This window comes from Trematomus bernacchii, unplaced genomic scaffold (genome assembly GCF_902827165.1).
Source record: "Trematomus bernacchii unplaced genomic scaffold, fTreBer1.1, whole genome shotgun sequence".
Lineage (NCBI taxonomy): Eukaryota > Metazoa > Chordata > Actinopteri > Perciformes > Nototheniidae > Trematomus > Trematomus bernacchii.
Window position 1 is genome coordinate 15,508,836 of NW_022987973.1, and position 27,972 is coordinate 15,536,807.

General features: G+C 41.8%; 2 protein-coding genes across 3 annotated transcripts; one reads left to right on the top strand and one right to left on the bottom strand.

Moving 5' to 3' along the window:
• Nucleotides 1-10,884: 10,884 nt before the first annotated feature.
• dtwd1 (DTW domain containing 1) lies at nucleotides 10,885-14,380 on the top strand. 2 transcript variants are annotated; one of them, XM_034116745.1, is made up of 5 exons: nucleotides 10,885-11,068; nucleotides 12,215-12,524; nucleotides 12,696-12,833; nucleotides 13,542-13,830; nucleotides 13,982-14,380. In XM_034116745.1, exons 1-5 carry the CDS (start codon nucleotides 11,052-11,054, stop codon nucleotides 14,239-14,241), a joined length of 1,014 nt encoding a protein of 337 aa, XP_033972636.1. In that variant the 5' UTR covers nucleotides 10,885-11,051; the 3' UTR covers nucleotides 14,242-14,380. The 2 variants fall into 2 exon arrangements, with proteins under 2 accessions (XP_033972636.1, XP_033972637.1); XM_034116746.1 differs by having other exon boundaries at nucleotides 10,992-11,125.
• A 278-nt stretch (nucleotides 14,381-14,658) lies between these two features.
• Nucleotides 14,659-27,421, bottom strand: LOC117471618 (NAD(P) transhydrogenase, mitochondrial-like). Its single transcript, XM_034116744.1, has 22 exons — nucleotides 27,248-27,421; nucleotides 26,411-26,576; nucleotides 25,412-25,641; nucleotides 25,125-25,324; nucleotides 24,906-24,993; nucleotides 24,436-24,524; nucleotides 24,147-24,334; nucleotides 23,708-23,841; nucleotides 23,415-23,606; nucleotides 22,752-22,902; nucleotides 21,700-21,861; nucleotides 21,486-21,596; nucleotides 21,241-21,386; nucleotides 20,473-20,668; nucleotides 19,476-19,709; nucleotides 18,804-18,964; nucleotides 18,197-18,376; nucleotides 17,958-18,117; nucleotides 16,286-16,367; nucleotides 15,558-15,676; nucleotides 15,129-15,244; nucleotides 14,659-15,027 (listed from the first exon to the last, which is right to left on the bottom strand). The coding sequence occupies exons 2-22, from the start codon at nucleotides 26,538-26,540 to the stop codon at nucleotides 14,881-14,883; spliced, it is 3,216 nt and encodes a 1,071-aa protein (XP_033972635.1). The 5' UTR covers nucleotides 26,541-26,576; nucleotides 27,248-27,421; the 3' UTR covers nucleotides 14,659-14,880.
• Between the last annotated feature and the right edge of the window lie 551 nt (nucleotides 27,422-27,972).

A 27,972-nucleotide genomic window follows, 5' to 3' on the forward strand; every position in this document is an offset into this window, starting at 1 on the left:
GTACCAGCTTCTATTCTACTATATTAGAATGACTGCTGGCAGATCATCCCATATATTTTATTGTAGTATAGTCAGGGCCGCCCCTCCCTACAGGCCAATCACGCAGGCTGCATGGGGCCCTGCCTTGCGCAGGGGACCCCGCCCAGAGGGCCTCAGCTGCTGTGCGCAGTTCTCCATGCAGTTCTCTCAGGAGGAGGCACAAGGATGGTGCTCCATGCCATACATCTTGCAGAGTCATATTCCCGCATCATTGTGAGGTCTGATGACACAGATGTGGAAGTACTGCTCATATATTATGCAAGCAAATACATGTTTGGTTCATCTCTACTGTACATGCATGCAGGCCATGGAATGAGAATGAGAGAGAATTGTTTGTCCAATGTTTTTTCAGTTAGGTTTTTTATTATTTTGTTTAATTTATGTTTTCTTTTCCTTTGCCTGTGGGCTGCTTCTAGACTTATACTAAACTCGGTCTCACGCCACACCTTTTCTCTCCCTGTTGCTTGTCGGCGGGCGGGGGGTGCCAGGTATGGGGATAGGGACATGCAGGTATACCACCTGCCCAGTATCATGTTATGCTAAGCTCTAACTCCTTAACAGCGCCAAGTGGTGCTTTAAGATTTACTAGTTGGAATGTCAGGGGCCTGAATTCTTCTGTGAAACGTAACAATGTGATTAACCATTTAAAACATTTAAACACTAAAATTGCCTTTTTGCAAGAAACCCACCTCCAACCATCAGACCATCTTAAACTTCGCAGAGGGTGGGTGGGCCAGCTTTACCATTCTTCTTTTTCGAGCAAGGCCCGAGGCGTTGCAATTCTTGTTCATAAATCTGTCCCATTCTCTGTGTCCAATGTTATATCAGACCCAAGTGGCCGTTTTATTATCGCAACTGGCAAAATATGTGGCAACAATCTGACGTTGGCGAACGTGTATGGCCCGAATTTTGACAACGAGGACTTTTTCAGAAATGTTCTTTTCTCCATTCCTGACATAAATTCCAGCCAGCTCATTCTGGGAGGTGATTTTAACTGTTGTATCGATCCTTCACTTGACCGTTCATCTAACAAGCCCTCTGCCCCATCTAAATCTTCCAAAGTTATTCAACTGTTCATGGAGCAATACGCAGTCTCAGATGTTTGGTGCTTTTTGAATCCTAGTGCCAAGTAGTTCTCCTTCTTTTCTCTTGTTCATGGTACTTTCTCCCGAATAGATTTATTTCTTATTGATAACAAATTGCTCCCCTCTGTTAGCTCGTGTTCATACAGCCCTATAGTTATATCGGACCACGCAACTGTCATTGTTGACATCTCTCTTCCCGGCAGGTCCTTGTCACGTTCCCCCTGGCGCTTCAATTCACTACTACTTTCTGACCCGGATTTTATCAAAACTATTAGGAATCGCATTGACCTTTTTATTTCCACTAATGTTAACCCGGCTGTATCTGCAGCAACAGTTTGGGAATCGTGCAAGGCCTATCTAAGAGGGAAATAATATCCTATTGCGCTTACCAAAGGAAGATCAATACTGAGAAGAGTATCTGCCTTTCCAGGGCTTTATCGGATCTGCAGACAAGATGTGTAGACTCCCCCAGTGCAGATCTTCTCAAAGAATTACTGACAAAAAAGGCTGAATTTGACATTTTGGCCTCAGAAGAGGCAACACGATCACTTTTAAAAACACGCCATAATTACTATGAATTCGGGGATAAACCGAGCAAAATACTCGCCCACCAAATTCGACAATCCTCTTCCTATCAGCACATCACTCAAATTAATACTGCTGATGGAATATCTATTAATCCTCAAACCATTAATGACCAATTCAAGGACTTTTATAGTTCATTATATACTTCTGATGAGACACAATATGACAACTTCTTTAGGTCCCTAAACATCCCCTCCATTGATCCTGAAATATCGTCTGGGTTAGATGAACCCTTCACAGTTAATGAATTAAAAGCTGCTCTAATGTTGATGCAGAGTGGGAAGTGTCCGGGCCCTGATGGCTTCCCTGCTGAATTTTTAAAAATGTTTGCTGATAAATTAACCCCTCTATTGCTAAACATGTTTAATGAGTCGTTTCAATCTGGCACACTTCCCCCTACGCTACGTCAGGCTACTATTTCTCTTATACTGAAAAAGGACAAGGATCCTCTTCTTTGTGGTAATTTCCGCCCTATATCTTTGCTTTGTGCTGACGTCAAGCTTTTAGCTAAACGTTTAGAAGCAAAACGTTTAGAATCTGTTCTGACTACTATTATCTCCACAGATCAAACAGGGTTTGTTTAAGACAGACACTCTTTTCACAATGTCAGACGGTTATTTGACATATTATATTCACCCTCTTCTCCTGATCTCCCGGAAATTATTATTTCAATGGACGCTGAGAAAGCTTTTGACCGGGTAGAATGGCCTTATTTATTTCACACATTGAGAAGATTTGGATTTGGCGACACATTTATTTCATGGATTAGGCTTCTATATACATCCCCCCTAGCTTGCGTCCGCACAAATAATGATTATTCTGATTATTTTCCCCTCAAACGTGGAACTCGGCAGGGTTGTCCACTTTCTCCTCTTTTGTTTGCCATTGCCATTGAGCCGCTGGCGGTGGCCCTCAGGTCCAGTCAGATGCAGGGCATCTCAAGGGGGGGAGTTGAGCATAAACTCTCCTTGTATGCTGACGACCTTCTGCTATTCATCTCGGACCCAGACAAATCTATTCCTCCAGTATCGGCTGTGCTGAGGGAGTTTGGGCCGATTTCGGGTTATAAGTTAAATTTTAACAAAAGTGAACTGTTTCCCATTAACGCTTCAGCTACAGCCTACCCCCTTTCAAAGTTACCGTCTAAGACATCTCTGGCAAGTTTTAAATATCTGGGCGTTTGCGTGACCAAGAGCTTCTCAGATTTGTTTAAGTGCAATTTCTCCACTCTGTTGGTTCAACTGACTCAAGACCTCCAACGTTGGTCTCTCCTACCTCTATCTCTGGCTGGCAGAATAAATTGCATTAAAATGAATGTGCTCCCCAAATTTCTATATCTTTTTCAGTGTATACCAGTTTTCATTCCGAGACATTTCTTCCATTCACTTGATCGCTCAATTTCTCAGTTTATATGGAACAAGAAAACACCCAGAATTCGAAAAAACATTCTTCAAAAAACCAAGGAAATGGGTGGCTTAGCATTGCCTAACTTTTTATTTTACTATTGGGCCGCGAACATTCAAACTTTATTGTCCTGGCGTTGTATTAACAAACAACCTCCACCGTGGCTGCAGATTGAGGATGCCTAATGTGGCTCTTCTTCTCTGTTGTCCCTCTTGTGCCTCCCCCTGGCGTTACCATCCTCAACATACTCCAAAAATATTGTAGTTAAAAACTGTCTCAAGATCTGGACTCAACTTAAACGGCACTTTGGGTTCCAGGGAATACCTCTACTGTCCCCTGTGCATTCCAATGTGCTGTTCACTCCCTCTATCACTGATATTGCCTTTTCAATATGGGAGATCAATGGGATTGTGTCTGTAAAACAACTTTACATTGATGGAACATTTGCATCTTTTGATCAGCTAGCCCGTAAATTCAATCTACCTAAGTCCCACTTCTTTAGATATTTACAAGTCCGAGATTTTATTCGTAATCGTTTTCCAAGTTTCCCCGCTATTCCTCCTTCTACCTGGGTTGACACTCTCTTAAGTATTAACCCTAACCTCAATGGTACCATTTCAAAGCTATACAATACTCTTTTCACATGCCACCCTCTGCCCTCTGATAACTTTCGCACTAATTGGTCAGAGGACCTCAATATAGAGATAGGGACTGAGGTTTGGCAGTCTATTTTGAAACGTGTCCACACATCATCCATTTGTGCCCGCCACGGGGTTTTACAATGTAAAGTGGTCCACAGAGTGCACTGGTCCAAAACTACACTAGCTCGCATCTATCCTGGCACTGATCCTAACTGTGATAAATGTCACCTAGGACCAGCTAATCTCGCCCACATGTTTTGGACTTGCCCCACCCTATCTCGGTTTTGGAAGTCTGTCTTTAGGGGCGTTCACACCAAGTACTTTTCCCACAGTAGTTCATGAGAACTTTAGTTCATGAGAGCTCTTTAGTTCTGATGAACTAAAGCAGATCGCGTTCACACCAAAATGAGTTCCTGGGGGTGGATTAGGCAAATGAGCCGCTGACGTCACTTCTTCTTCTTCTGCTTTGGGTTTACTGGCAGGCCGCAAACAACTTCACGGCGAGTACAGTAGGTGGCGGTATGCACCTTAAAGTTGCAATTCGCCAAAAAACCGAGAGAAGAAGAAGAAAAAAAACTTCCGCTTCCGCTGTATGCTTCTGTTTACCTTCCGACCTCAGACACGGTATGGAGTTGACGTTTTGGTGGTCGTGTTATACAGCTTCGTAACTGAGTTATTTAAGCCAATAACTCAGCCACAAATACAAATACAGATCGACCATTCAAATGCAATAGAAATGCTGAGTCGGAGGCGAAGGCGGTTAAGAAGCCTTAATAAAAGGATTGGACCACGAAAAGCACACGCTATGGACATGTTTTGCCGTAGGAGAGCTGAGCATGATGATCGTTATCACGCCCAAAGAACAGCAATGGTACGTTCATTAAATTACATTAATACTATCTAATGTTGGATTTATGGAGTTATGTAGGGCTAATTTGTGTCTTTGTATGTGTTTCCAGATATGCGAATACTACGGAACGCGTCTTGTCCCGCGCTCTCTCTGGGTGAACAATAGAACATCGGCTTGGTGGGAGGTGGTGCCAACGTGCAGTGGATCAAAGATTTCCGAATGTCCAAGGGCTCTTTTCAACTCTTCTGTATTCGCCTGGAAGCAACGTTGGGGAGAGGCATCTGAACAGCATGGAAATTGTAAATTGACAATAAAGCTGATCTTTTGTAGTGCATTTGGTTCTCTCATTTATTTAACAGTCAACAGACACAATTACAATAGTGCAGACACACCTTAGTGCAAAGATTAAATGTCAGTATCAAAACAGTACTCATACTGTATATTTGTATATTATTGAGTATATTATTATGTTAAATGTGTGTTAAAGACAATGGGATGAGGTTAAAAACTGTTGTATACCATCTTTACTGTGATAAATACATACATGTTAAGCATACACACCTGAAGAACTACGTTACACACACACACAGGTTAGTCTGTGCACTGCTGCTGGTTTAAACAAAGACAGTCATGATGCTAGTGCCGTGCATGTAGGTTCTCTTTTATTTATCAGCAGCAGATCAATAAGTGTCAGTAGTATCAACACAATATAATAACAGTGGCAATATATATATATATATATAATAACAATAGGTAGGCTCAGCAGCAGACACACCTTAGTGCAAAGTTAGGTGTCAGTATTAATAACAGTGGCATATATATATATATATAATCACAATAATACAAAATTAACTGTCCCAGGTGTAGGCAATTTGGGGTGAAGTGTCTTGCCCAGGGACACAACAACATCCTGACTGCAGTGGGGTTTGAACCTGTGCATCAGACCACTGCACCACACGCCTCCCAACAAGTCATTGTACAGTTTATCAATGACAAGTTTTTCTTAATTTTTGTATTGAAGGCCTGTTGGATTTAATCAGCTCGCTTAGCACTGCCAGAAGCCCAGCCTGAAAGGTATTTTGTTGCTCCACCTCGATTCCTGGGCCTTGTGTGAATGCAGCAGCCGTTCGTCGTGCATCTCCTTGGCACGCAGGTCCTCATTCTCCTTGCTGACCATGGCACGGCGGTCCATCGCCATGATGGTGTCAAGGAAGCTGTCATCGCGTGCCCACTTTCCTAAGGTGAAATATGCAAGATACAAGATCAGTTTAATCGCAACAACGAGACAACATTGTCCAAATACCGGAAGGGGAGCAGCCCATAACAGAGAGCCCCCCCACGTCAGAGTCATCACTGTGGGCGATCTCCACCTCTGAGTCTGTCTCTGCAGGCACACAACAGGAGGAACACGGGGAACACCTTTGATTTGACTATTAACATTTTAAATGGTGAAGGCACTAGCAATTGGGGGATGGAGGGCTCTCAGGACATGATAGGGAGGCGTGTGGCGCAGTGGGTAAGTGCATTGGTGTTCGGATCAGGGGAGCACAGGTTCAAACCCCACTGCAGTCAGCATGTCGTTGTGTCCCTGAGACACTTCACCCCAAAGTGCTCCTGTGGGGATTGCCCACAGTATTGAGTATGTAAGCTTTGGATAAAAGCGTCTAACAAGTGACATGTAATGATTCAAAAAGCTTTTGAATATTGAATAACAAACCAATGTGGTTTACTTGTTATCCACAGTTTAGCTGCTAAATGTTTTTTAGCAATGCTTTTCTTTGTGCTCCACATATCTAAATGTATAAAGTGTGTTTTCACCTCCGTTCCCTCCTGTTTGCTGCAGTATGGCAGCAGCGGTCAGGATGGGATCCTCTGTGATCAGATAGTAGTCCTGATGGTGTCCGCTGACCGGGCACAGGGTGTGGAGCTGCCTACTCTCAGCGGGGGGGAACTGAACGTGGAAACTGTGTTTCTCTGAGGGATCCTCCATGTAGTCTGAGAAGCCTTCTGAGGAAACAAGGTCAAACTATTTAGGATAATACTATGACAAGGAACAATGTTTAGGCAGTAAATAGAATTTCAATTACATTTCTACTTAAATGTGCAAAAATATTAGAACATCAGTCTTTGTGGCATGCAGGTAATCAACTGTTTAAGCTTTTACCATTAACATGTAGAATGAATGTTGCAAATTAATTGAAATTATAGCAACTACAATCTATTGTTTACCTCTATGCATTCAGTGTAGCCACAGAGGTAGCATTATGTCCAGCTAGCATGCTAATTGCTAACGTTATATTATCGTTTTATCCCGGAGGGGAAAACTAGTTTCTAATCCTGAGAGAAACACCTCGCCTGAAACACACGATTAGTGCCATGAGTTAGTGAAGCAAATTACAGAACATTGCACACTTATTCACAAGTCAAAACGTGTTCATAGCGGGCACGGCTGAGAATAGCTAGCTAGCTAGATGTTGTTAGCCAGCTTGGACCTAACGTTAGCAAGTTCTAGCATGGCTAGCTCGATCTACTGAGCAAATAAAAGTACATCTAAGACCAGTATTGTGCAGATTAAAACAGTGCAGTGCATGTATTTTATTTTACCTTCGTAGTCGTCACGACATGACTTTGCCAGGTCTGCTAACTTTGCTGATCCACTGAAACTGCATTCAGTAGAAGCTTCTGAATGCCGCACTTCGCATCCTCCGAGTAAATCGCCAGAAGCGCCGAGACATCCTCATCAATTCCACCGCTCCGATGATTTATTTAGTGTTGCTATAATAACTGCTTTCACAAAAGTAATCTCTTCGGGTAAGCGAGCAAATACAATGGCCGCTTCCAAAAAAAAATTCAGAGTCAAACGGGCGTGGTTTGCATTCCGCACAGCCAATCAGACGTACGAACTATTTTCTCCCACGACAGTCCCTGCTCTCTAGCAGGGACTGAAAAGCGGGTCGGACGAACTCATTTGAGCTACTTTAGTTCCTGGGGCTTTTTGGTGTGAACGCAAATATATCGTAGTTCTGATGAACTATTGTGGGAAAAGTACACCAAAGTACTCCGGTGTGAACGCACCTATAGACTCACTCTCAGCTATCACGTCTGTTACCATCCATTCCTCACCCTTAATTGGCCTGTTCGATGTCTTGCCCGTTGATCATTTACTGCCATCCTATTTCGCTGAACTTGTAGCTTTCCTTACATTGCTGGCTAGGCGCGTTATTTTGATGCATTGGAAGTGTCCTTGTCCCCCCTCTCATACACATTGGATAAAGGATGCCCTATACTTTGTGAAATTGGACCCATTTTGGACTCTCTGCCAGCTTGGAAGAGTCTTTGCCAGTCGCAAGAGAATTTGTGCTTCTACTATATGGAAAAAAGAAAAAGGAAAATGGACTGATGTGCACAAACTTGGATGAACTGAGGTTCATAATTGCATCAACAACAGATGCAGCCTCGGAAAATCTGCCTCCAATAGAGGATGCATTTCAACAACATGTACAAAGAGCAATGTTTCAGACAGCGATATGCAGGGTTGGGTTGTAACGGAATACATGTAACGGCGTTACGTAATCAGAATACAAAAATCAAGTAACTGTATTCAGCTCGTGTTACATTTGAGAAACGAATAATCTGATTACAGTTACTTTCGTAAACCTGAAGTGAATACATTTTGGATTACTTAATGGAATTATTGGTGGAAAGATTTCCTCACAACATTTAATATTCATTACTAAAGGTACAGCCGAATCATCACAGCGCACAAAACCTATTACCGCCGCAGATGGACCAAAAAAGGGAGCGTTTGAAAAAAATGCGCGGGTCCGCTCAGTGAAACAATAACAACGAAACATGGAGGAACAAAAGTCTGCATTTAAATCGTGTGTGTGTGTGTGTGTAGAGGTGTGTGTGGTTAAAACACATCAGCCTGCGGTCGCTCTTTAGCCTTTCTAATGATTCTGAAGGTAAACACAGTGAAGGCGGTGCGTGAAAGGCGGTGCGCGCTCCTCTTCTCAGAGGCTGAGTTAACCCTCCCGCTGCCTCCTGGTGCCGCAGAGATTTCATGAAGTGAAGGAGGTTTTCCTTCTATAAAACAGCTGTGGGCAGCAGATACTGTGAGTGTCACGGACCTGAATTCATAGATCAAGGCAGACTGGTGCACAGTGCACACACTCTCCTGTTTTGCCAATCCGGTGCTTAAACAAATATAGCTCTACACCCCTGGCCGAAATGTCCTTAAAATGAAGTCCGAGTTCGACATTTTAATTCATGTCCTGCCAACACTGGCAGGACAGAAGGCGACACGCCCGTTAAGCCGTGTCCCTCACTCCTCACATCCCAAGCTGCATCCCCAAAAAGTGTATTATGTTGTTACATCGTTTCAGATGTTATGTTTCAGTTGTGCTCTTGAGAAGCCATTAAAACAGTAAAAACACGTTCAGTTTCCTTTTGCTTTTTGTGTCTCCTGTACACCAAAACATACTCATCTGTGATGGAAAAAGAAAGTAATCCAAAAGTAATCTAAAAGTAATCTGATTACGTTACTTTTTTAAGACACGTAACTGTAACTGTATTCGGATTACTTTCAGAGCCATGTAATCAGTAATCAGTAACTGATTACATTTACAAAGTAACCCTCCCAACCCTGGCGATATGGTGTCACAGCCCGTTATGGAGTCCTATTAGCAAGGGGTGGATTGTCAGAGATGGGGCCATTCAACCAGTGCTATTTACAAAAACCCCAGCACCTACAGAAGTGAGAGACATTACTCACTTGTATTGCAAAGATGCAAAGTGTGGAGAGAGTGGAAAGTGCCAGTGCCTCTCTGTTGGCCTTCCCTGTACGGAGTTCTGCACCTGCTGTGCAGAATGTCAAAATGTGTCCCCTAACGTTTCTGAGGAACCTGACATTTAACATTCTATTCTAGTATCTATATACTTGACCTCTCACAGAATTATTTGATGATTTGTATACTATACTTTGAATTAAGGTTCCAGTTTCAATAAAACCTGTACTATTTACACCTATGTTTTAGAGGCTTGCAATTTAGAACTAATACACTTTATTGTATTGGGTTACTCTTATTCTGACTATTTGGTGATGTAGTTCAGCCACCTGGTATTTCCCTCTCCAAATATAATGACCATCAGAGTGAGCATTCTTAACTTATAGGCTATTATGCCACTTATCCCCATTCAGAATTTGACTGTATCAGAGAAGAGGTAGGCCTATGTCTAAATAAATCTAATTTGCAATAGAACTGTACCAGATATGTCCATACAACTACTGGTTAGTGTTCAATAGCACCCTAGACAATTCAGTAATGGTATATTTTTTTAGGGATTACTGTTTTTCTGATAAATTAGAGAAAAGTGATGGAGTCCTATGTTCCTATCACCAAAAAGTACAATTTCCGTCTAAACTAAAGCTAAGTTTACAGGACTATAATTCAGTATTTTTTTAGGTAAATAATTGTCTGATTATTTGGTGATGTAGGACAGCCACCTGGTTCATACCTCAGCAAATCGGAAGAAGAAAGGAGTGATCATTCTCAAGTTATGGGCTTTTTTGTCACCTTTTCCACATTCGGCCTGGTCTAATTTGGCTCTTTTTCAGGGATTGGGGTAGAACAACCCAAAACACTTTTTTCCCCCCAAAATAAAATTTGACAACAATCAATTTCATTAATGGGAGACCATAAAGATAAGAAAAATCATTGTTGTGTTTTGTTCTTCTACCTCGGGTAGGGGTATCTCGAAAACTAAAGCCTTTTTTGAGGATTTGCTGCTAGACTATAAACTACGAGGTTCTTCCGGGTTGTTAACGTTTTTCTTTTATTTACCTTTAGTGCTTTTCGTCAAGCGTTGTTGTGAATATTCTCCACAAATCACACGTTCTAAATTCGATGCTAAGCAACAGAATAATAACAAAAGTACAATGTCCTTTATACGGGACAGTATTTCCGGGTAGAAGAAGACGCTTACCTCGTCGAATGTACCAGCATTGAAGCTGATTTTTGGAATGTCCAAACGGTGGTACTACAACTTCAGTCAAGTCATTTTGGCCCAGAAATACTTTTTCCCATTGACTTAGTTAGCTGACAATCAACGTAGAAGTGTTTTTGAGCTAAATAAACTACCCAGCACAAACACTTGTATAGCACTTCTTAAATCACGAGGGTTTAACAATTGTAAAATTCGATAAAAGCTGATGACTGAGCCGAGAGCGGGAGATCGGAGGCGGGGTTTACGGTAAAATCCAGTGCGCATGCTCTATAAACAAAAGGCCCCGGATGATCCGGGTACTTTCTGAATCTACATGTGCTCCATTTTGGCTTCATACGCTACTGAGCAACCCTCATAGGACTGAACGGTGCCCCGGACCCGCCTGCGACGCTGTGTCCAGTCCTCTTTAAACATCCATGACCCCGGTTGAGCTTGAAACACATGGATAAAATGTTATGGTTCGTATGGTTCTACAGCATGCATACCGGTTGACACGTGTTTATCGAGATTGACTAGTGAGTGGACAATGTATTGCTTACAACTTAATTTAAAAACACAAACATATGTTTTTATGAATTTGGTATTAGTGAACCTACCTAGCCACTGTATGATTTGTGTCTGCTAGCAGCACGGAGCTAAACATGCTGAGCTTGCTAAAATAATATGGCTTCACTCCAGTTAACCAGGTAATGTTGAGAGTACTGTAACGTTAGCTAATCTACGGTGTGTAATCCGGGGCAGATGTACTGTACGTGGTTAGTCTATCGTCAGATGACACGGAGCTAAAAAGAAGCTATAGAGGGAGACAGTATTTAATGTTAGCTTGTTGTGCTAACGAACTCTCACATGCTTGACAGAGTTGTGTGCACCGTTGTTAAGCTACTTGTGTTTGTGGCTAAATCACGTAACAACCATTTACTAGCTTTCCGACACAGCTTCTGCTCTCTATGCACCAGTGTCAGGTTGCAACCATTTTTCCACACTCTTTTTCAAGTTGCAAAAGTCTTGTAGTGTGGACTAAAACGAATCTGGTTTAATGCTATTAATTTAATGCACTTTCTGCGACAAAATCCCGTATCTAGATTTTGGTGCCAGTATTTGAAATATGGCTGATTCAATGTTTAAACTAGGAATATGTAATGTCTGGAAAGAAAATACTTTTGTTATTGTGGATGTGTCAGTATGATAAACAGTCAAATACAGAACATTAATATTAATTAAAACTACCACTACCAATAGAACAAATAATAATAAAGTCTATACCAAAGTCCACATAACTTTTTTTTATATCAAGTTACTTAAAAAAAACGTCATTTATATAATCACTAACGGATTTTAAAAAAGCAATCATAATACATATAAATCGTAGTATGTTGGTCCATAATCATTAAAATATTATTAATATACTAATTTATACAATGTCTTCCAACACAATTAAGATTTTCTGGGAAAAAAACCTCATGTGGACTCTTTTTTTAATAGCAATCCCTAGCTTGTTAATGGCTTTTCCACATTACTGGGCCCATATCATTTAAAGTTCTGTAAATGTTGATTCATATCTGTCCTCCAATATTTGCTTGATTTGTTTGTCATTCTTTTTCCAGCCGTAGGGCCCACATACTTCAGCACTGGTCTGTCAACATTTTAAGAGCAAGCATGAGCAGCCTGGATCAACACCAGCATCTCCATCCTAGTTGCCCTGACAAAACAACAGTCTCCAGTGATTCATCAGACACCCGTGAGCTAGCCAAGGAGCCTCTTCAAGGTCTAAAATTGGCATCACATGCGGTGCTGGAGAAGGCGAAGGAGAGGGGCAGGTTAATATGCTCTAAATGTGGAGGATCAAGGATGTTCTTCTGCTACACATGCTGCTCATTACTGGGTGTCAGCCATCAAGAAATCCCTGTGATCAAGGTCAGTTTAGAGGCCAGGACTCTCTTGATTGTTCTTTTGAGAGAGTTGCTGTAATTTAGCAGTACTATGTGATTTAAAATCCTAAAAGTAATGTTTGAAATTGTACAAATGGGGTGGTTGAACTGTAACTGTCTTCTGGACGTAACTCTTAATATTGTATGTGTTGCTCAGCTTCCTGTGAAGATAGACATCATCAAGCATCCCAATGAGTCGGATGGAAAGAGCACTGCAATCCATGCCAAGATCCTCGCACCCAGCGACGTCAACATATACACTTACCCCTGCATACCTGACTACGAGAAGAACAAGGTTAGTTGTTCTGCATCCTGAAAGAATGTTGATTATATGGTATAAGAAAAAATTACATTAGTTACATTTTCAAAATCAATGTGAAGACGTCTTCAAATGTCTTATGTCCGCTCAAAAGTTAAAAACCCAGTTATTAAATTTATTAAAGACAAGCAATTATCATAATTATGTTGTTTGAACTAAGAAATAGTTAGAATTGTTTTTATAAAATATAACCATTTATTAAGTTATCAAAAAATTGCAGGTTCTTTTTTTTTATCAATTAATGAATCTATGAACCAATTATTTCAGTTCCATTGCACTTCATTGTCTTCATATTTTTGCTGCTTCATTTCCTTCTTGTACCCATTTGGGAAAACTCCTCTGTCAGTGCACCTTTATTTATCTTTTAATTAACATTACATTTTTTATGTAATCATAATAAATACCATCATTAAACTGTACATACAGAATGACCAAAGCTTTAGTGCACGCGCCTTGTGTGCTTTTTGTAATAGATAGCTTTCAACTGAAATGTCTCTGTTTCAGTCAATTTAATTATCTCCGTCTTTCACTTTGAATTTGCTGCGTTCAACCCTGTGTTATATTATCTCAGTGCTTCTAAATATCGGCATGTATAAATAATCAAATTGAAGAAAGGAAATATCCAGTCTTGGTGTGTACGACAATGTTCTACTCTGAATCTGTGTTGTCCCTCTGCCTCTCTAGGTGGTGTTGGTGTTCCCGGGTCCAGGGGCTGTCTCGGTTCTTGACATGATCCAGTGTTTGCACGACATGACCGACAGCAGGTCACATGGCCCCTCTGGTGAACCCTGTATAAAGAGGCTGAAAAGAGAGGAAGAGACAGGGGCCACGCACACTGCTGACAGCCCAGGGTCAGGGACCCCAGATGAATCAAAGGGCTTGCAGTCCAGGGCGTATCCCTTACAGAGGGTGGTCTTCATTGACAGCACATGGAACCAGACCAACAAGATCAGCACAGATGAGAGACTGCAAGGTAATCATGGCAGATTGTATCGTGCAGCTTTTTAAATAGCTCTGACTGCTGGTGATTATTAGGGGCAAATGCACTTCACCCACATCGCTGTTTAACATGATCTCACTCCGTGTTCGCGTGTGCACTCTGACTGACATGTGTTCTCCTCCAGATATCCTCCGGGTGGAGCTGAAGACGAGGAAAACGTGTTTCTGGCGGAGTCAGAGGGGCAAACCAGACACCTACCTAGCTACTATCGAGGCGATTTATTATTTTCTCAAGGACTTCCACAAGCATTGCCTTGCTCAGGAGTACAATGGAGAATATGATAACCTTCTCTTTTTCTACTCGTACCTACACTCCGTTGTCAACAAATCAAAACAAAAAAAGAAAGATCTGCTGGAAAATGAGAAAGAGGAGAAAGCAGTTTAAAGAGACTTAGGATCTGTAGCTGAGAAGTAGATTTACATGCAAGCTCATTTGTGATTTGTTTTATTTATTGCCAAGTGATATTTTGTTTTGTAAATATTATTTGCTTAAGAATATGCAATAAAACACAAAAGGATTACAATTGCCAAGCATGAATGCGGTGTGTTTGCTACATGAGTAAATCAAAACAAATAGCAGTTGCAATAAACTGGATTATAGTAAACTATAAAATCCACATAATTTAGGGTATTTTATAAACCGGTGGGAAAAAGCTATGTCTTGATCTATTCTTTAATTCAACATGTGTGTGAGATATAAAAACTCAAAGTAATGCTCTTCCACCTTAGTCCATCAAAGTTAAAGCGAGTTTGGTTCCCTACTCAAATATAGAATGTAATGGGCAAGGAAATTGACATCAGATACGTTTGAATACTATTTATTTACAAATCAGTAGTTAATCTGAGTTATTTATGTCCCTTATTTTCCAAAAAATCATCTTATGAATTTGGCTATCTTTGTAATAAAATCACATTTGTTGCATAAATCCATAAATATATATCCTGAAAGCTTATAGTGAGAATCTGTCAACCTGTCTCTGTACTTGATAGCTACTGTCCATAATGCTAAACTAATGGGGGGTCTTTAGTAGTAGGCCTCTCTGATCTTCGCTTGCAGGCTGTCACACGTCTTCTTGGCATCTCCCAGTAACATTGATGTGTTGGGCTTGTAGAAGATGGGGTTATCTACTGCGGCGTAGCCCACGCCCAAGGTACGCTTCATCACTATCACCTGGAGTAAAGTTTGAGTGGATATGGTCACTTTTACATTCACAGAAAAAAAGAACGCAGTTATAATGTTGGGACTGCAATACATATCAAAAGTTGACCAACCTGTTTGGACTTCCACACCTCCAGAACTGGCATTCCAGCAATTATGGAGTTGGGATCTTCTTGTGCTGCAGAGTTCACGGTGTCATTGGCTCCGATGACAAGTGTCAAGTCCGTCTCTGTGGGCCACAGACGTTTACACATTTATATAAAATATGGAAAAAATGCTTTGTCCTCACTAATGTCACTGGGTTTCCCAGCACCACACTTATCTCCCACTGTCATAAACAGAACCATGTGTCTCACACTGCATGCCTGGTTGCTAAGAAAACAAGACTGTTGCCCTGATAACATGACATGTCTAAAAATCAAGATGCAACACAAGGCTGCTCCATGTGCAAATGAAAGGAGGATGAGATTATTTTAATACAATTCATCTCGTAATATTCTCAATCATGTGGAGCTCTCTGTAGAAAAAAACCTAAAGTGTACCTGGGAAGTCGTTATTGATCTCATCCATCTCCAGCACCACATCGTAGGGAACACCAGCCTCAGCCAAGAGGACGTTCAGCTGGCCTGGCATACGGCCGGCTACGGGATGGATACCAAACCTGTCCGAGACGGAAGCAAGTTATACTTCTCATCAACACTTATTGATAGATTTGTACTATTAACTCAGTGGTGTTGTATTAAGATATTTCACTGAAGAAAGAGTAGCAACGTAATGAATATGTATTGTAATGATTATTACTGATCCAGACAGTAAGTAGCATGTGTATCATCTAGCCAGGTGAAGGGAAAGCTACTATTGACTTTATATATTTTTGGGTAGTGTGATGAAAAATGATTTACAGTTACAACATTAAGTCGGTGAAAAGTACAATATTTCTCGCTGAAATTTGGTGGAATATAAGAATAAGGTTTGGTAATATTAAAATAATCAAGCCAAATCTGAACATAGTAATAGAGTACTTGAGTAAATGTGCTAAAATGGGTACTTTGTCTCCTTTTACTTTATGTCAGTACTGTGTAGTAAACTTTAAAAAGTACTTTTCCACTGCAAACAGGAAATGCTGCAAATACACATTTCTGGTGTTGGTAGGGAGTTTGTTTTTGGCTCGTAAAAATAATTTATAAAATCTCTATCAGGGCAAAGCCACCAAAGGGAAGCATTGGCAGTCCTTTTGTATATAAAGATGATCATGGGTGCAGATGTTCACCTGACACTCTTGCCCTGTTCCTTCAGCATCTTCACCAGGTCTGCAATCGGGTACTGGGCCTTTGCTGCACACAGACCCCAACCTAAGAACAGACAGGAAACAACATACAGAGAGTTAAGATGCAATAGCATACACAAATGTAATTTGAATCTAATCTTCCATTTACCTTGTTGATGGAGCCAATTATCCAATAGCATTTCTTATTCTGGATTTGCATTTTGTTTATGGCCCCATTGTAATAAATGACCCTTTTTAAATGAAAGAACAGTAGGGATTCACTAACAATAAACCCTATTATTCCTCTACGCTTCATTCTTTCCTTTGTCCCCTTCGCCCTGTCCTCATCTACCACAAGTCTCCTCTCTGTGTTTAATCATAGCGGTTCAATAGTCTGAGAGACATTTTCTTCTGAAACCATTCTCATGTGTGGTGTGGCTTTTGGTCCCCTGCGTGCAAAGAACTTCTTTCCCTGGGTCTGCCTAACCCCTGTTTAACCCTGGTGGTCAGGTACCTTGTAGAGTTCAGCATTACCCTTAATCAAGTTTTTTGAAGCGAGTGGCCCGTAACCCGTATCTTCTAATTCCCCAGACAACCGGAGCCTTCTGTTTCCTCACTGCCGTGCTTTGTTGTTGACAGCGCATGGAGAAATCTTGAGTCTGGAATCAATAGCTCTTATGACTTTTCACTGTTTCTGTAATCGAACCAACATGTTGGGCCACACATCTGTCCTTGCATTGGTTTGGAGCCACTTGAAAACAACAGCAATCCAAGTATTCCATTTTTGCCCCGAGTGGTTCCTCTTGATGAGGCCAGTTGACAACAACTCAGTTGTCATACAAGTCTGGCTTTTTCTGTTTAATAAATCAGGATGTGGTTCCCATCTAACACCAAAAAATCAAATGCATCATACTTTACCCTTTGATGATAAATATACTGACACTCAGGTCCAGGTGGCTGCAGGATCATTTGTGGGCAAACTGCTCCCTCTTGTGGTTACCCTGATTCAATATACTGTATGTTCTGAGTTTAATTAATTACTGCCGTATTAATTACACAAGATCCCGGATATTTTCTATAGCCTTGTGATTTCTTCTTTCAAAAAGTGCTGCGAAAACAGTTTAGATCCCCATTTTGGCAGAGCAGTCAAGCTCAGCCTTGTTGTCAGATGAAATTAATCCAATGAAAGTGATGGTTGAGGTTATTGATTCAGACAGCCTGAAAAGCTGCAGTTGGAGCGCACAGGAGGATCCACGAGAGAATCTGGTTTAAAGTCTTAGTCTCTGATCTCAACCCAAACCGTGTTATAAACCTATCTCTCCTAAAGGGCTCTGGTCTTTTTCAGCAGTGTCTTCACTTTGGGCTGGAGGATAAGATTTGAATCTGTACATTTGAATATTTAATTCAAGTTGAATCATGGGTAATGTATGTCTCTCTGATAGCTCTGGTTCATTGTTTTTGCCACCTTTCTTTTTCTACCTTTGACAGACATGCAGGGATGCCAATAATTCATACATATTATTTTCATGTTCACTGGCTCCTAAAAATGTATCCTTTATATTGGCAGATATAATTTGTTTTTGTTTTAGCTTCTTTTACCCCAATATGTAAATTGTAGCCACAAAATTCATTATAATCACCCAGTGAACTCACAAACGTCTTGTGTTGTGTGTACCTGGTGTGATGATGATGCTGTTGGCTTCTTTGACTATTTCAATGGTCTGGTCCAGGTTGATCTCAGTGTGAGTGCCAACAATCTCCATTGGCTTCCCCCCCGCGGTGGAGGTGGTGCCGTACCCACCCAGGATCACATTGGGCAGGGAGCGGTTCATAGCCTTAGGAGAGAAGAGGACACTAAGCTCAGGTAACTGTGCAGGTTCACACATGTGGCTGGATACAGGTGCGTCTACTCACCACACACATGATGTAGGAGAGGATGGCACCGGAGGAGCCAATCAGAGCGCCCACGATCGTCATCAGATTGTTGTCCAGCAGGAAGCCTTCAGCACAGAGCGCCCATCCAGAGTAGCTGTTCAACACGGTGATGACCACGGGCATGTCAGCACCCCCGATGGCTGCCGTCAGGGTGACACCCTGTTGGGAAGATAGTTGTGTAGAATTAAAACAAGGAGTTAGTCAAAATCCACTAAAGCCAATAAAAAAACACTCGTTTGATATGCAGCAATATTCAAAAGGGTTCATCGGAATCTGCAACAACAGATGGGAGTTTAAGGATTTGTATCCTCGCCTATCAAGTATTTCATCATCAGCAAATGTTTACTTACTTCCAGAGTCACTGATCAGGTACCAACATCTGCTCTCAATACACATATTATTTAATCAATGTGTTTAAAAGAGAGATTGCGTTACATTCCAGCATATTCAAAGAGAGGAAAAATGTCACTTCATTGGAATAATTTGATAATGTACATTTTTACTGAAATAAACTTTTCAATACATTAGTCATTTTATTATATTATTGCTTTACATGCTCTCGGCTTAGTGGAGTATTGAGACTCACCATAATAGTGGAAAGCCCGGACACTCCTATTAGACAGCCCATGCCAGTACCATAGCTGGTACTGAGCATGAAGGGCACCATGCCTCCCATCGACGCTGCCATCAGGCCGGCGTTCAACATGTGTCGTCCTGGCAAATGCAGGGGGGAGGAGTCCAGGATTCCTATAACCCAAAAAACACTTTTTTTAAATGCAGGGGGTAGTTGTCAATCTTTGGTGAGGCTAAAGAGGAAGAGTTTTACAAGATAAAACATGTAAATACACTTTACTCCAAAGCAGGGTTGAGTGTCTTCGAACTCTTTGAACTCCATCTACAAATCAGACCATCGCCCTGCACCAACCACAGCCATGAACCCCCTACCCATAGCAAATTACCCAAAAAGCTTCTCATGTGTTCCTCTTGATCAGCAGCACTGCAATGTAAATTAGTGACTTAACCCCCCCCCCCCCCCCCCCCCCTGGCTGGTCTGGACTTACCAGAGGATCTACGGCTTTAACTAGATGAAAGAGTCAATCAGTGCCAGAGGACGAAAAGCTCAGTGTGTTTATTTAGATGTTAGTGTGTCTGTGTCAAATAAAGAACAATGATCAGACCTTCAGGACATACTGTACAGACTATCGATCAAATGCACAATAGAACATTTCAGAAATGGTATTTCATTTCGAACCGTTACCTTGAAGCTTGCCGTAGGCCACCAGTGAGCCACTAAATGTGACGCCTCCGATGTATGTGCCCATATACGCGACTGTCTTGAGTACGCCGGCGGCAGGGTGGGCGTCCAGGTGGGGGAACTCAATCATGTACTCGGCAACGCAGGTGAATACAGCTGCCAGCCCCACAAGGCTGTGGAAGGCTGCCACGAGCTGCGGCAAGTCTGTGATTTCAATACGCTTGGCAATGGTCAGACCTGAGATATAAAGACCCAACAAACAACAGATATCAGTAAATCTCTTTAAGTTACTACAGTTTATATGGCTAAGTCAAGCACATCACACTTTTCATGCACACCGGCTTCGTTTGAATACAAAGATTGAAATAAATATGAAGTAAAACAAAACATAGTTAAAAGGTAAACACCTGCTTTCAGTTACTTTACTCCAACAAACAGGGCCTGATCTTCAAAGCCAGCATAGGGTGTCTAATTTAACATTAAGTAAACCCTCATGCTCCGCTGCCTGTGTGAGCATGTTGATTAAAACATCATTTATCATCCTGCTTTCTCTAATTGCTTCTAACGTTTGTTCACACATGATGACGAAATCCACTCATCTCCGTATCTGGACAGGATGATTAATGTTCTGTTGTGAATTAGCGAAAAATTCACACTCTTCAAAGACTGGAGGAGTCGCATGCAAAGTTAATAAAATGTAACTCATTCATGGTGGTCTTGTGGTTTTCCAAACAAACTGTTGAACTTCAAAAAGAGTCAATGCACGAGCCTTATTAATTTTGTTTCTTTTGGAGAATGAAACCCAGAGAGGCCTCTTTGGAAGTCATCGCCCTTACCAATACTTCTTAGCATGCTTCCTAGGGGCTTTGGATAGTGAACGACCGAAATATCTGTTCTATGCTGCAACTGACTTAATCAGTGCCAGATTAGGCTTTTAGAAGCGGGTATATCAGCATGCGTATCACAATTGTAGATCCTCTAAACGCAGGAAGCTTCCTACCCAGGGTCCCCCCACTGGCCATGGCCAGAGACATCTGGGACAGCAGCTCTGGGCAGGGCTTCAGGGCACCCAGGGTGGCAGCGATGCCCCCTGCCACTCCCATCATGCCCAGGGTGTTTCCCAAGCGACTGGTGCGCTGCGCAGAGAGGCCTGCCAGCGCTCCGACACAACACAAGCCTGAGCCCAGGTACATCATCTGAGGGGAAAAAACAACACATTTATGACTTCATTGTAGAGATCTCCAAGGTAGAGCAATCGACCACTGCTGCTCAAGGGCTGGTTCAGTCTGAACCATAGACTGTTATTAAGTATATATACAATCTATGATCTCAACCCCTGACAGTGTTTATTGGTCAAATAGAAAAATATAATTAACATAACTTACAGTTACATTCGTACATCAGTCTATTAACATAAACATTAAATAATATGACTTGCGTTAACCTGAGTTATTTGGTTTAACATAATTGTTATTTTTAGAATGAATTTGATGTCGCCACTGTGAACACAGCCACAGTCATCTTAAGTAGCACTTACTTCTGACAAGTTTTACTAGTTCTGTTTTACTTAAAAAGGCCATTGTGGCCTTCAGGTTAAATAAAATTAAACCATAAAAGCATTCTTAGTTTCAGGTGATAATATGTCGCTGAAATCATAGTCTTGCACATCATATTATATGTCTGCTAATAGACCCCCTAAATCCTACACACTGGACCTTTTAATAGTTGTTTAAATATCTTTGTTGTATTCTTAGTATATTCCAGAGACCTGCTCGATGTTGTATCCAGCAGCCACCGAGGCTCCATATCCCCCAACAAACACAGCCCCAGGCAGCAGGTACAGGTAGTTGTACTCAGGAGGGTCAGTGGGACGCTTGAACATGTCCAACATCCTCTGTGTGATCAGGAAACCACCTGCATATACGAAGAAGGAAAATGAATTGGTTTTCATTTGATCTGGCAGACAATGATTGTTCAGTTTTTATTTCTGTGTTTTAGTGCTGAATGTCAAACCGGCCATGTTGATGGAGGAAACGAAGGCAGCAGCAAGAGCGAGACTCTCGGGCACGGAGGAGGGTGTGAGACCCCCACCCATCAGCACCAGACCTCCAACAGCTGTCAGACCTGCCAGAGAGGACAGACGGATGCAAACAAAAATTGAAACAGGTTTAGACCATCAGAAGAACATCTTTAAATTTGGACAAAACCAAATTATTTTGACTCTGACCTGAGATGGCGTTGGTAACAGACATGAGGGGTGAGTGCAGAGCGGGGCTCACGCCCCACACAGTGTGGTATCCAACAAGCCCAGCCAAGCCAAAGGTGGTGACCATCTGACTGAAGGCTGCGTTGGGGGAAACGATGCCCAGAGCCAGACAGGTGGAAACACCTGCAGAGAAACACAGCAGTGTTGTTGTTATGTTTCCATAATGATGTAGTGGAAAAAACATGCAGATGTATTTTTCAGTCTATTCACCCTTAGAGCAATGGAATAATGGAATAATGGAATAATAAAAAAACAAAAACAGTTCTATTTCCATAAAAGGTTATGTGAGCGTGATGTTTCATATTTTCTCTAAAACTTCAAAGAACTGAACTTGCATGTCATACTGAACAAAAAATGTCTTCCAATTATAACGGAGGGCCTGGATTCAAATGCTCCATTAAGACTTGGCAATCTCTGAGGAATATTCTTTTTTTTTGAGAAATGTAGACAGGCTAAAACTTTTCAAATGTGATATTGTTGAACTATGGCTGCATAGGGTGATATTGTTGAACTATGGCTGCAACTTACAGATGTATTACCAATAAATGTGCATATCTTTCTTTATCAATCTTTTCTTGGCCTTTCTGTTTTAATGGATAGTAAAACTCTGAGAAAGAGATAAAAGGCATATAGAGAAAGCATGGTCTAATCGTTGTCTGTTTGGATTTTTGACATCATCAAATACTGAAAGTTATATTCCCATGATAGCCTTTTCAGGTCGATGGGAATGTCTTAAGATTGCTTTTTTGTATGAATTATTTTGCATGTTTGCTTTAAATTCTACTAAACTATCATCAAGATAGATGGATAATCAGTTTTTCAACAAATACATTGTTTTAGCTCTGTTTGGATCTGCTACATACTGGCTAGCAAAATGTAACATCATGGTAAGAATTGATAAGATAAAAAATGTCTTACCATTTGAGAATACAGGACATTCCAAGCTAAGTAACATAGTGATGTTGACATTTAGCCTGAATATTTCTGCTTGTATCTGAGGGTTTGTGTCTGACCTGCAGTGTAGACGCCAGCAGAGGTCATGGTGCGTTTGAAGGGAGAGATCACCGCTGCTTTCTCTGCCTTCAGCTCTGCGGCTGTTTTCTGTTTCACTGGGGGTGGGGGGACTGTTTTAGGGAGTGGGGCCGGGAACATGTCTTTCCCTTCCTGGGCACATTGTAAAACACACAAGAGTATCAATGTGAGAAAACAGAGGATGTCCACAGAGTTTTGCGTGAGAACCAGACATCAAGACTTGGAGTCCTGCATTGTGGGAGATCTGGCCTGGATGGTGGGAGCACTCAAAACACAAACTCACGAACCACAAAGGAGATTACACTGAACAAACAGCAATCATGAACCAGTTAGCAGTGGTTTTGAAATACAAATTCTCTTTTAAGGAGTCTGAATAATGCTTAGTTTAAAAATGAGTAAACTGATATGTCCTATTGAGGTTGAATGCCTTCTCTGCCATAAACAATTTGTCAAAAGCCAACTTTCCTGGAAAAGTATATTTTGAAACCTTTAGAAGAACATTCTTGCTGGGATCCAACACGAGCTGTTCCCAGCTGGGATTGGGTTTTCTAGTACTAATTTGGAGCAGTAAAAACACATGACAAGGTCTGATTCAGAAAGGGAGGAAGGCTGCCAGTAGACAGTTATAACAAATGAAAACCTACCTTCATAACAAGAGTCCCACGGATGACATGGTCAATTGTTCCATAGTCAAATTCATCTTTGGGAACATAGTGGAAGTATTCCTTGTCTGGGCTTATGGCCTTCAGCAGCTTTAGCACGTTGTTTGAATACAGAGTGCTGGCCTGGGTTGCCATGCGGCTGGGCAGGTCTGTGTAGCCAATGTGAGTTACTCCCTAGTTATTAAAAGATACAAAAATATTATTTGTACATAAAGACAGGCTTCCAAGGCATTTATGTTATCTATCAAAGTCTGCTGGCTTTGCGGAAATCTCACCTTGTAAACGTACAGCTCTCCAGGCCTGGTGGTCTCAATGTTGCCCCCTGCCTCTGAGGCCATATCCACCACCACAGAGCCGTCCTTCATCGACTCCACAAACTCTTTCTTGATCAGAATGGGAGCTCTCTTTCCTGCATGGAAACAGGAAACACAGGGACAGGTGTTCATAATATCTTTTAATCTAGGGATAGTCAGAGGTCAGTGAATCCACATCAAAGCTGCATGTATCCACAAGGGGGCGGAAAACATATTCAGATATGCATCAAAAAGGGCTTATTGAGTTGTTATGGCTTGTTTATCAAGTTCTGTGCACCAATAGTTGGGTTGTAGTTATCAGTAAATTCACCACACTGGCTCATTGTTACTACGCAATCAATTATGATTAATCTGTTTCAAACACTTAAATATATAGAATAATGGAGTGAATGAGACTGACCTGGAATCAGGGCAGTGCTGATGACGATGTCGACCTCTTTACACTGCTTGGCAAAAAGTGCCATCTCGGCTTCAATGAACTCCTTGGACATCTCTTTGGCGTAACCTCCAACCCCATCGCCAGACTCTTTCATGTCTACCTCCAAAGGCTCTGCCCCAAACGATTTGAACTGCTCCAGGGCTGCTGGCCTGGCGGTCGACAAACAGTCCGATTATTATCAAAGACATGATCATCCCACCCATCATAACAGAGTACGAAATTATTATTATTAATTATTATTTTCTGATACCTGGTGTCAAACCCTCTGACAATGGCTCCCATCGACTTGGCTGCACCTGCTGCTGCCAGACCAGCCACTCCACCTCCAATAACAAGGACCTGTGTACAGCCGAATCATTATTATGGAAGGTGTGGACCCTTTGCATTCAACTTTAATGTAAAGGGCCATGTTGACCTGCATAATAAGTCAATGTTATTGCAATTGCCCAACGTATAGGCCAACAAAATGACCAACACAATTGCTTCAGGGGGTTTTACAATCTGTAAAGCATCCGACACCCTCCGTCCTTTTCAACCCTTGCTCCGGATAAGAATAAAATAAAATCCCCAAACTACCCTTTCAACAAGAGGAACAAAATGAAAGAAACCTTAGGAAACATAATTACCACGAAGATAATCCATATGAAAACAAGATACATACTGTAAAATGTGAACACATATGAAAATAAACTCAGAGAGGACAAACATATATGAAGATACCTTAGCAGGGGGGACTTTTCCTGCAGCTGTGATCTGACCAGTAAAGAACCTGCCAAAGTGGTTGGAAGCCAGAACCACAGCCTTGTACCTAAAAAACATTAAAGTCACATTCACTTTAAATAAACATTTCTGAGCAGCTACAAATATATAATACATGGGATTTTGATAGCGCTTTTCCTAATGCTCAAAGACGCTTGGTTCAGTGAGAGTTTTCTTTACCCAGCGATGTTAGCCATGGAGCTGAGAGCGTCATAGCCCTGTGCGATGGTGACTCTGGGCACCTGGTCCATGGCCAGCACGTTGCTCTGCCTCTCTGACAGCTTCATCATCAGCTCTGGGTTCTGTGCCGGATAGATGAAGCTCACCAAGGTGGAGTTAGGCTTCAGGAGGTCTGCCTCAGTCAAACTGGGGGCTCGAACCTACAGAAATTTAGCAATATCCTGACTCAGACAACCTACACAAAGAATGGTGCTTATAAAGTGACCAAATAGCAGATATGTTCAAACCTTGAGAACCAAGTCTGAGCCTAGGGCTCCGTTGACGTCAGTGATGGTGGCTCCTGCATCTCTGTAATGCTGATCAGAGAACTTGGATTCCTCTCCAGCTCCACTCTCCACCTGCACGTTAAAGCCTTGTTTCACCAGAGCCTCCACCCCCGCAGGAGACAACGCCACGCGGCGTTCGTTCTGTAGGGTCTCCTTAGGAACCCCAACCACCAGGTCCTTGTAGAGCACACCTGAACACACAGAGCAGCTGAAAGTTGAGTCTGCAGAGCATAAAAAGCTCTAAACAGCTCTTTCTTAAATAAATGTATACACAGCTTTATACACAGAAATCAATATCACTATATAAAATGATTATTAAAAAAAAGGGGACCTTTTGGGTTTTTTTAACACAAGAGAGCATGCGTGTAGAGCGGAGATTGTGTGGCCTGGAACAGTGTCGGGTTACACATTTTTCCTCCATACACGGCACAGTGACCCCGCCATCATGGAGACATTATTAGCAGGTGATTGGCTCGGAGCCAACACACGCAGAGGCCTGCACTCCCACACTGACACATTCACAATTCAAACTTAAAAGCACTCAGTAACTAGCAAAACTCTCACAAACACTCTGTGACATCTGCCCGGAAAACAGACTCCAAAAACAATGGTCTGTGAACATAATGTTGGACAGGAGTAAAAGGTTTACGTGTCACCTTTAACTGACCTCTTTCATGGTCTCACATGTTAGCAGCTCTGCTCTCAGAGTACAGTAAGCATAGCCTTAGTCTCACTTCACTACAGCTCTCCCTATTTATGGAAGATCTCTAGCAACCTGTTGCAAACAGTTCATGATCTGTGGAGTTTTCCACTCTTCTTGCCAGATAATAATATCCTTAAGTGAACTCTAATTCCTCAACTCAAAAACAGAGGAAATCCAAACCAAAAGACAGCATGCAGACCTGAGCTGTCATCTTGAAAAATATTGAAAGGTTAAGCAGACAGATGTGCATTTCCTACCTCTGGAGGCTTCTTGGTCCCTTAACACAGGGTAGGTCCTGAAATGCCTGCTTCTAGGAATCCTCTGACGGACCCCTTTATGAAGCAAAGCGACAGAAGAGCTGGAGATGCAGCGCAGTAGGGACGACATGGCCACTGAGCGTCGGCCCTGAGACTCCCTCTTGCTCTTGAATATGAACGCAACCAAACAGAGGTCAGTAAACACTACTTCTGCTTTTGCTGTCAAATAAAAAAGCACATTATAATCCCCCCCAAAAAAGTAGTTCCTGAGCCCCAAAGTCACACAGTCAGGCCGTCTGTGCTGCGAGGCCTACTGACAGCAAAGTGACATTTCAGCTCTGCAGGACATGAGACACACACACACACCAAGGGCCCAGGGTTGATTACACACCACGGACTTGTTCGCGAGATCTGGAATTATGACGGCACAGGGGGGGAAACTGTGCCAAGTCTGGCCTGGTTGTTGTAAGCAGAAGCAGAGAGAACAGGGCAGAGAAATCTGATTAAATGCTGTGAGGTTAGGGGGGGACAGCTCAGGACTCAGACACACACCCTCACACCTTCACCTCAACCCTACATAACAATAGGCCTACTGTGAAAACAGTAGGCCTTTTATTTTTACAAGTGGTCTTTTAAAAAAAAATGAAAATCACCAAAAAATAAATAAAAGTGTAGAAACGTGTAATACTCTGATTTGTGTTTTTATTTGTGGGTAGAAAAAGAATGTTCCATCTTTCACTAAATTACAAAGTCAACCAGTGTCCTTCATCCTCCATCTTAAACTATTTCACTCAGAAAGTGTAGAGTAGTTGATTGCTTTATAATGGCCAGACTTGCCTTTCAGATCTCCAGAAAGGGCAGGTTAATGGTTCAACCTCCTTCCGCAGCAGCAGGGGTCACCTGTGAGACGTCCTACCCAAAATCCCCCTCTTCTGCTCGCAGGACGCCCTTCCGCAGTTTCGATATCTGTGCAGAACTATTTATGTATAAATAGCAAGTCATGTGATTTCACCCATGTACCACCGCTGAGCAGATAAACTCCCAGCGGGCGCTGCGAGACTACCTGCGAATTAAAGACTGGATTACCATGTGTATCACAAATAGTCCTGGTGGTAACTGTACTTTTTAATGGTATGCAGCATACATACATATTGCGATAGCCCCTCTCACTTTTTAAGCAGCTCTCAAATAAAACAGAATGATGTTGCGGCCGGTTACAGGTACATATAGGCGGGAAATATAAATGTAACATGTTTATTTAGTTTTTCTACATTTGCTGCATTTATATTTTCTTGACGCAGGGTGACGCCAGAGCGCCAGAGACAGTTGTTACACTTCATTGCTGGACTATTTCCTGTCTGTTTTTGTTTCTTTTAAATATTACACAATATCTTTTAAATTATTGTTATTATTGTTGTTGTTTTTAATGGCTATTATAATGTATAGATTGTATTTCCAACATGACACATTTTCAAAACATGTTCAATACACTGATTGAGCAATAAGCATACTAAAATAAAGGTTGACACTTGAGGGTTTAACATTAGACTATGACAATGGTT

Excerpts from the sequence above, each read along its gene's own strand:
- LOC117471618 (XM_034116744.1), bottom strand. The coding sequence starts at position 26,540 with ATGTCGTCCCTACTGCGCTGCATCTCCAGCTCTTCTGTCGCTTTGCTT. Across the intron at positions 25,642-26,410 it reads GGACCAAGAAGCCTCCAGAG|GTGTGCTCTACAAGGACCTG; the intron begins GTAGGAAATGCA and ends CTGTGTGTTCAG. Across the intron at positions 24,335-24,435 it reads GTCAGAGGGTTTGACACCAG|GCCAGCAGCCCTGGAGCAGT; the intron begins GTATCAGAAAAT and ends GTCGACCGCCAG.
- dtwd1 (XM_034116745.1), top strand. Across the intron at positions 12,525-12,695 it reads AAGAAATCCCTGTGATCAAG|CTTCCTGTGAAGATAGACAT; the intron begins GTCAGTTTAGAG and ends TGTGTTGCTCAG. Across the intron at positions 13,831-13,981 it reads CACAGATGAGAGACTGCAAG|ATATCCTCCGGGTGGAGCTG; the intron begins GTAATCATGGCA and ends GTTCTCCTCCAG.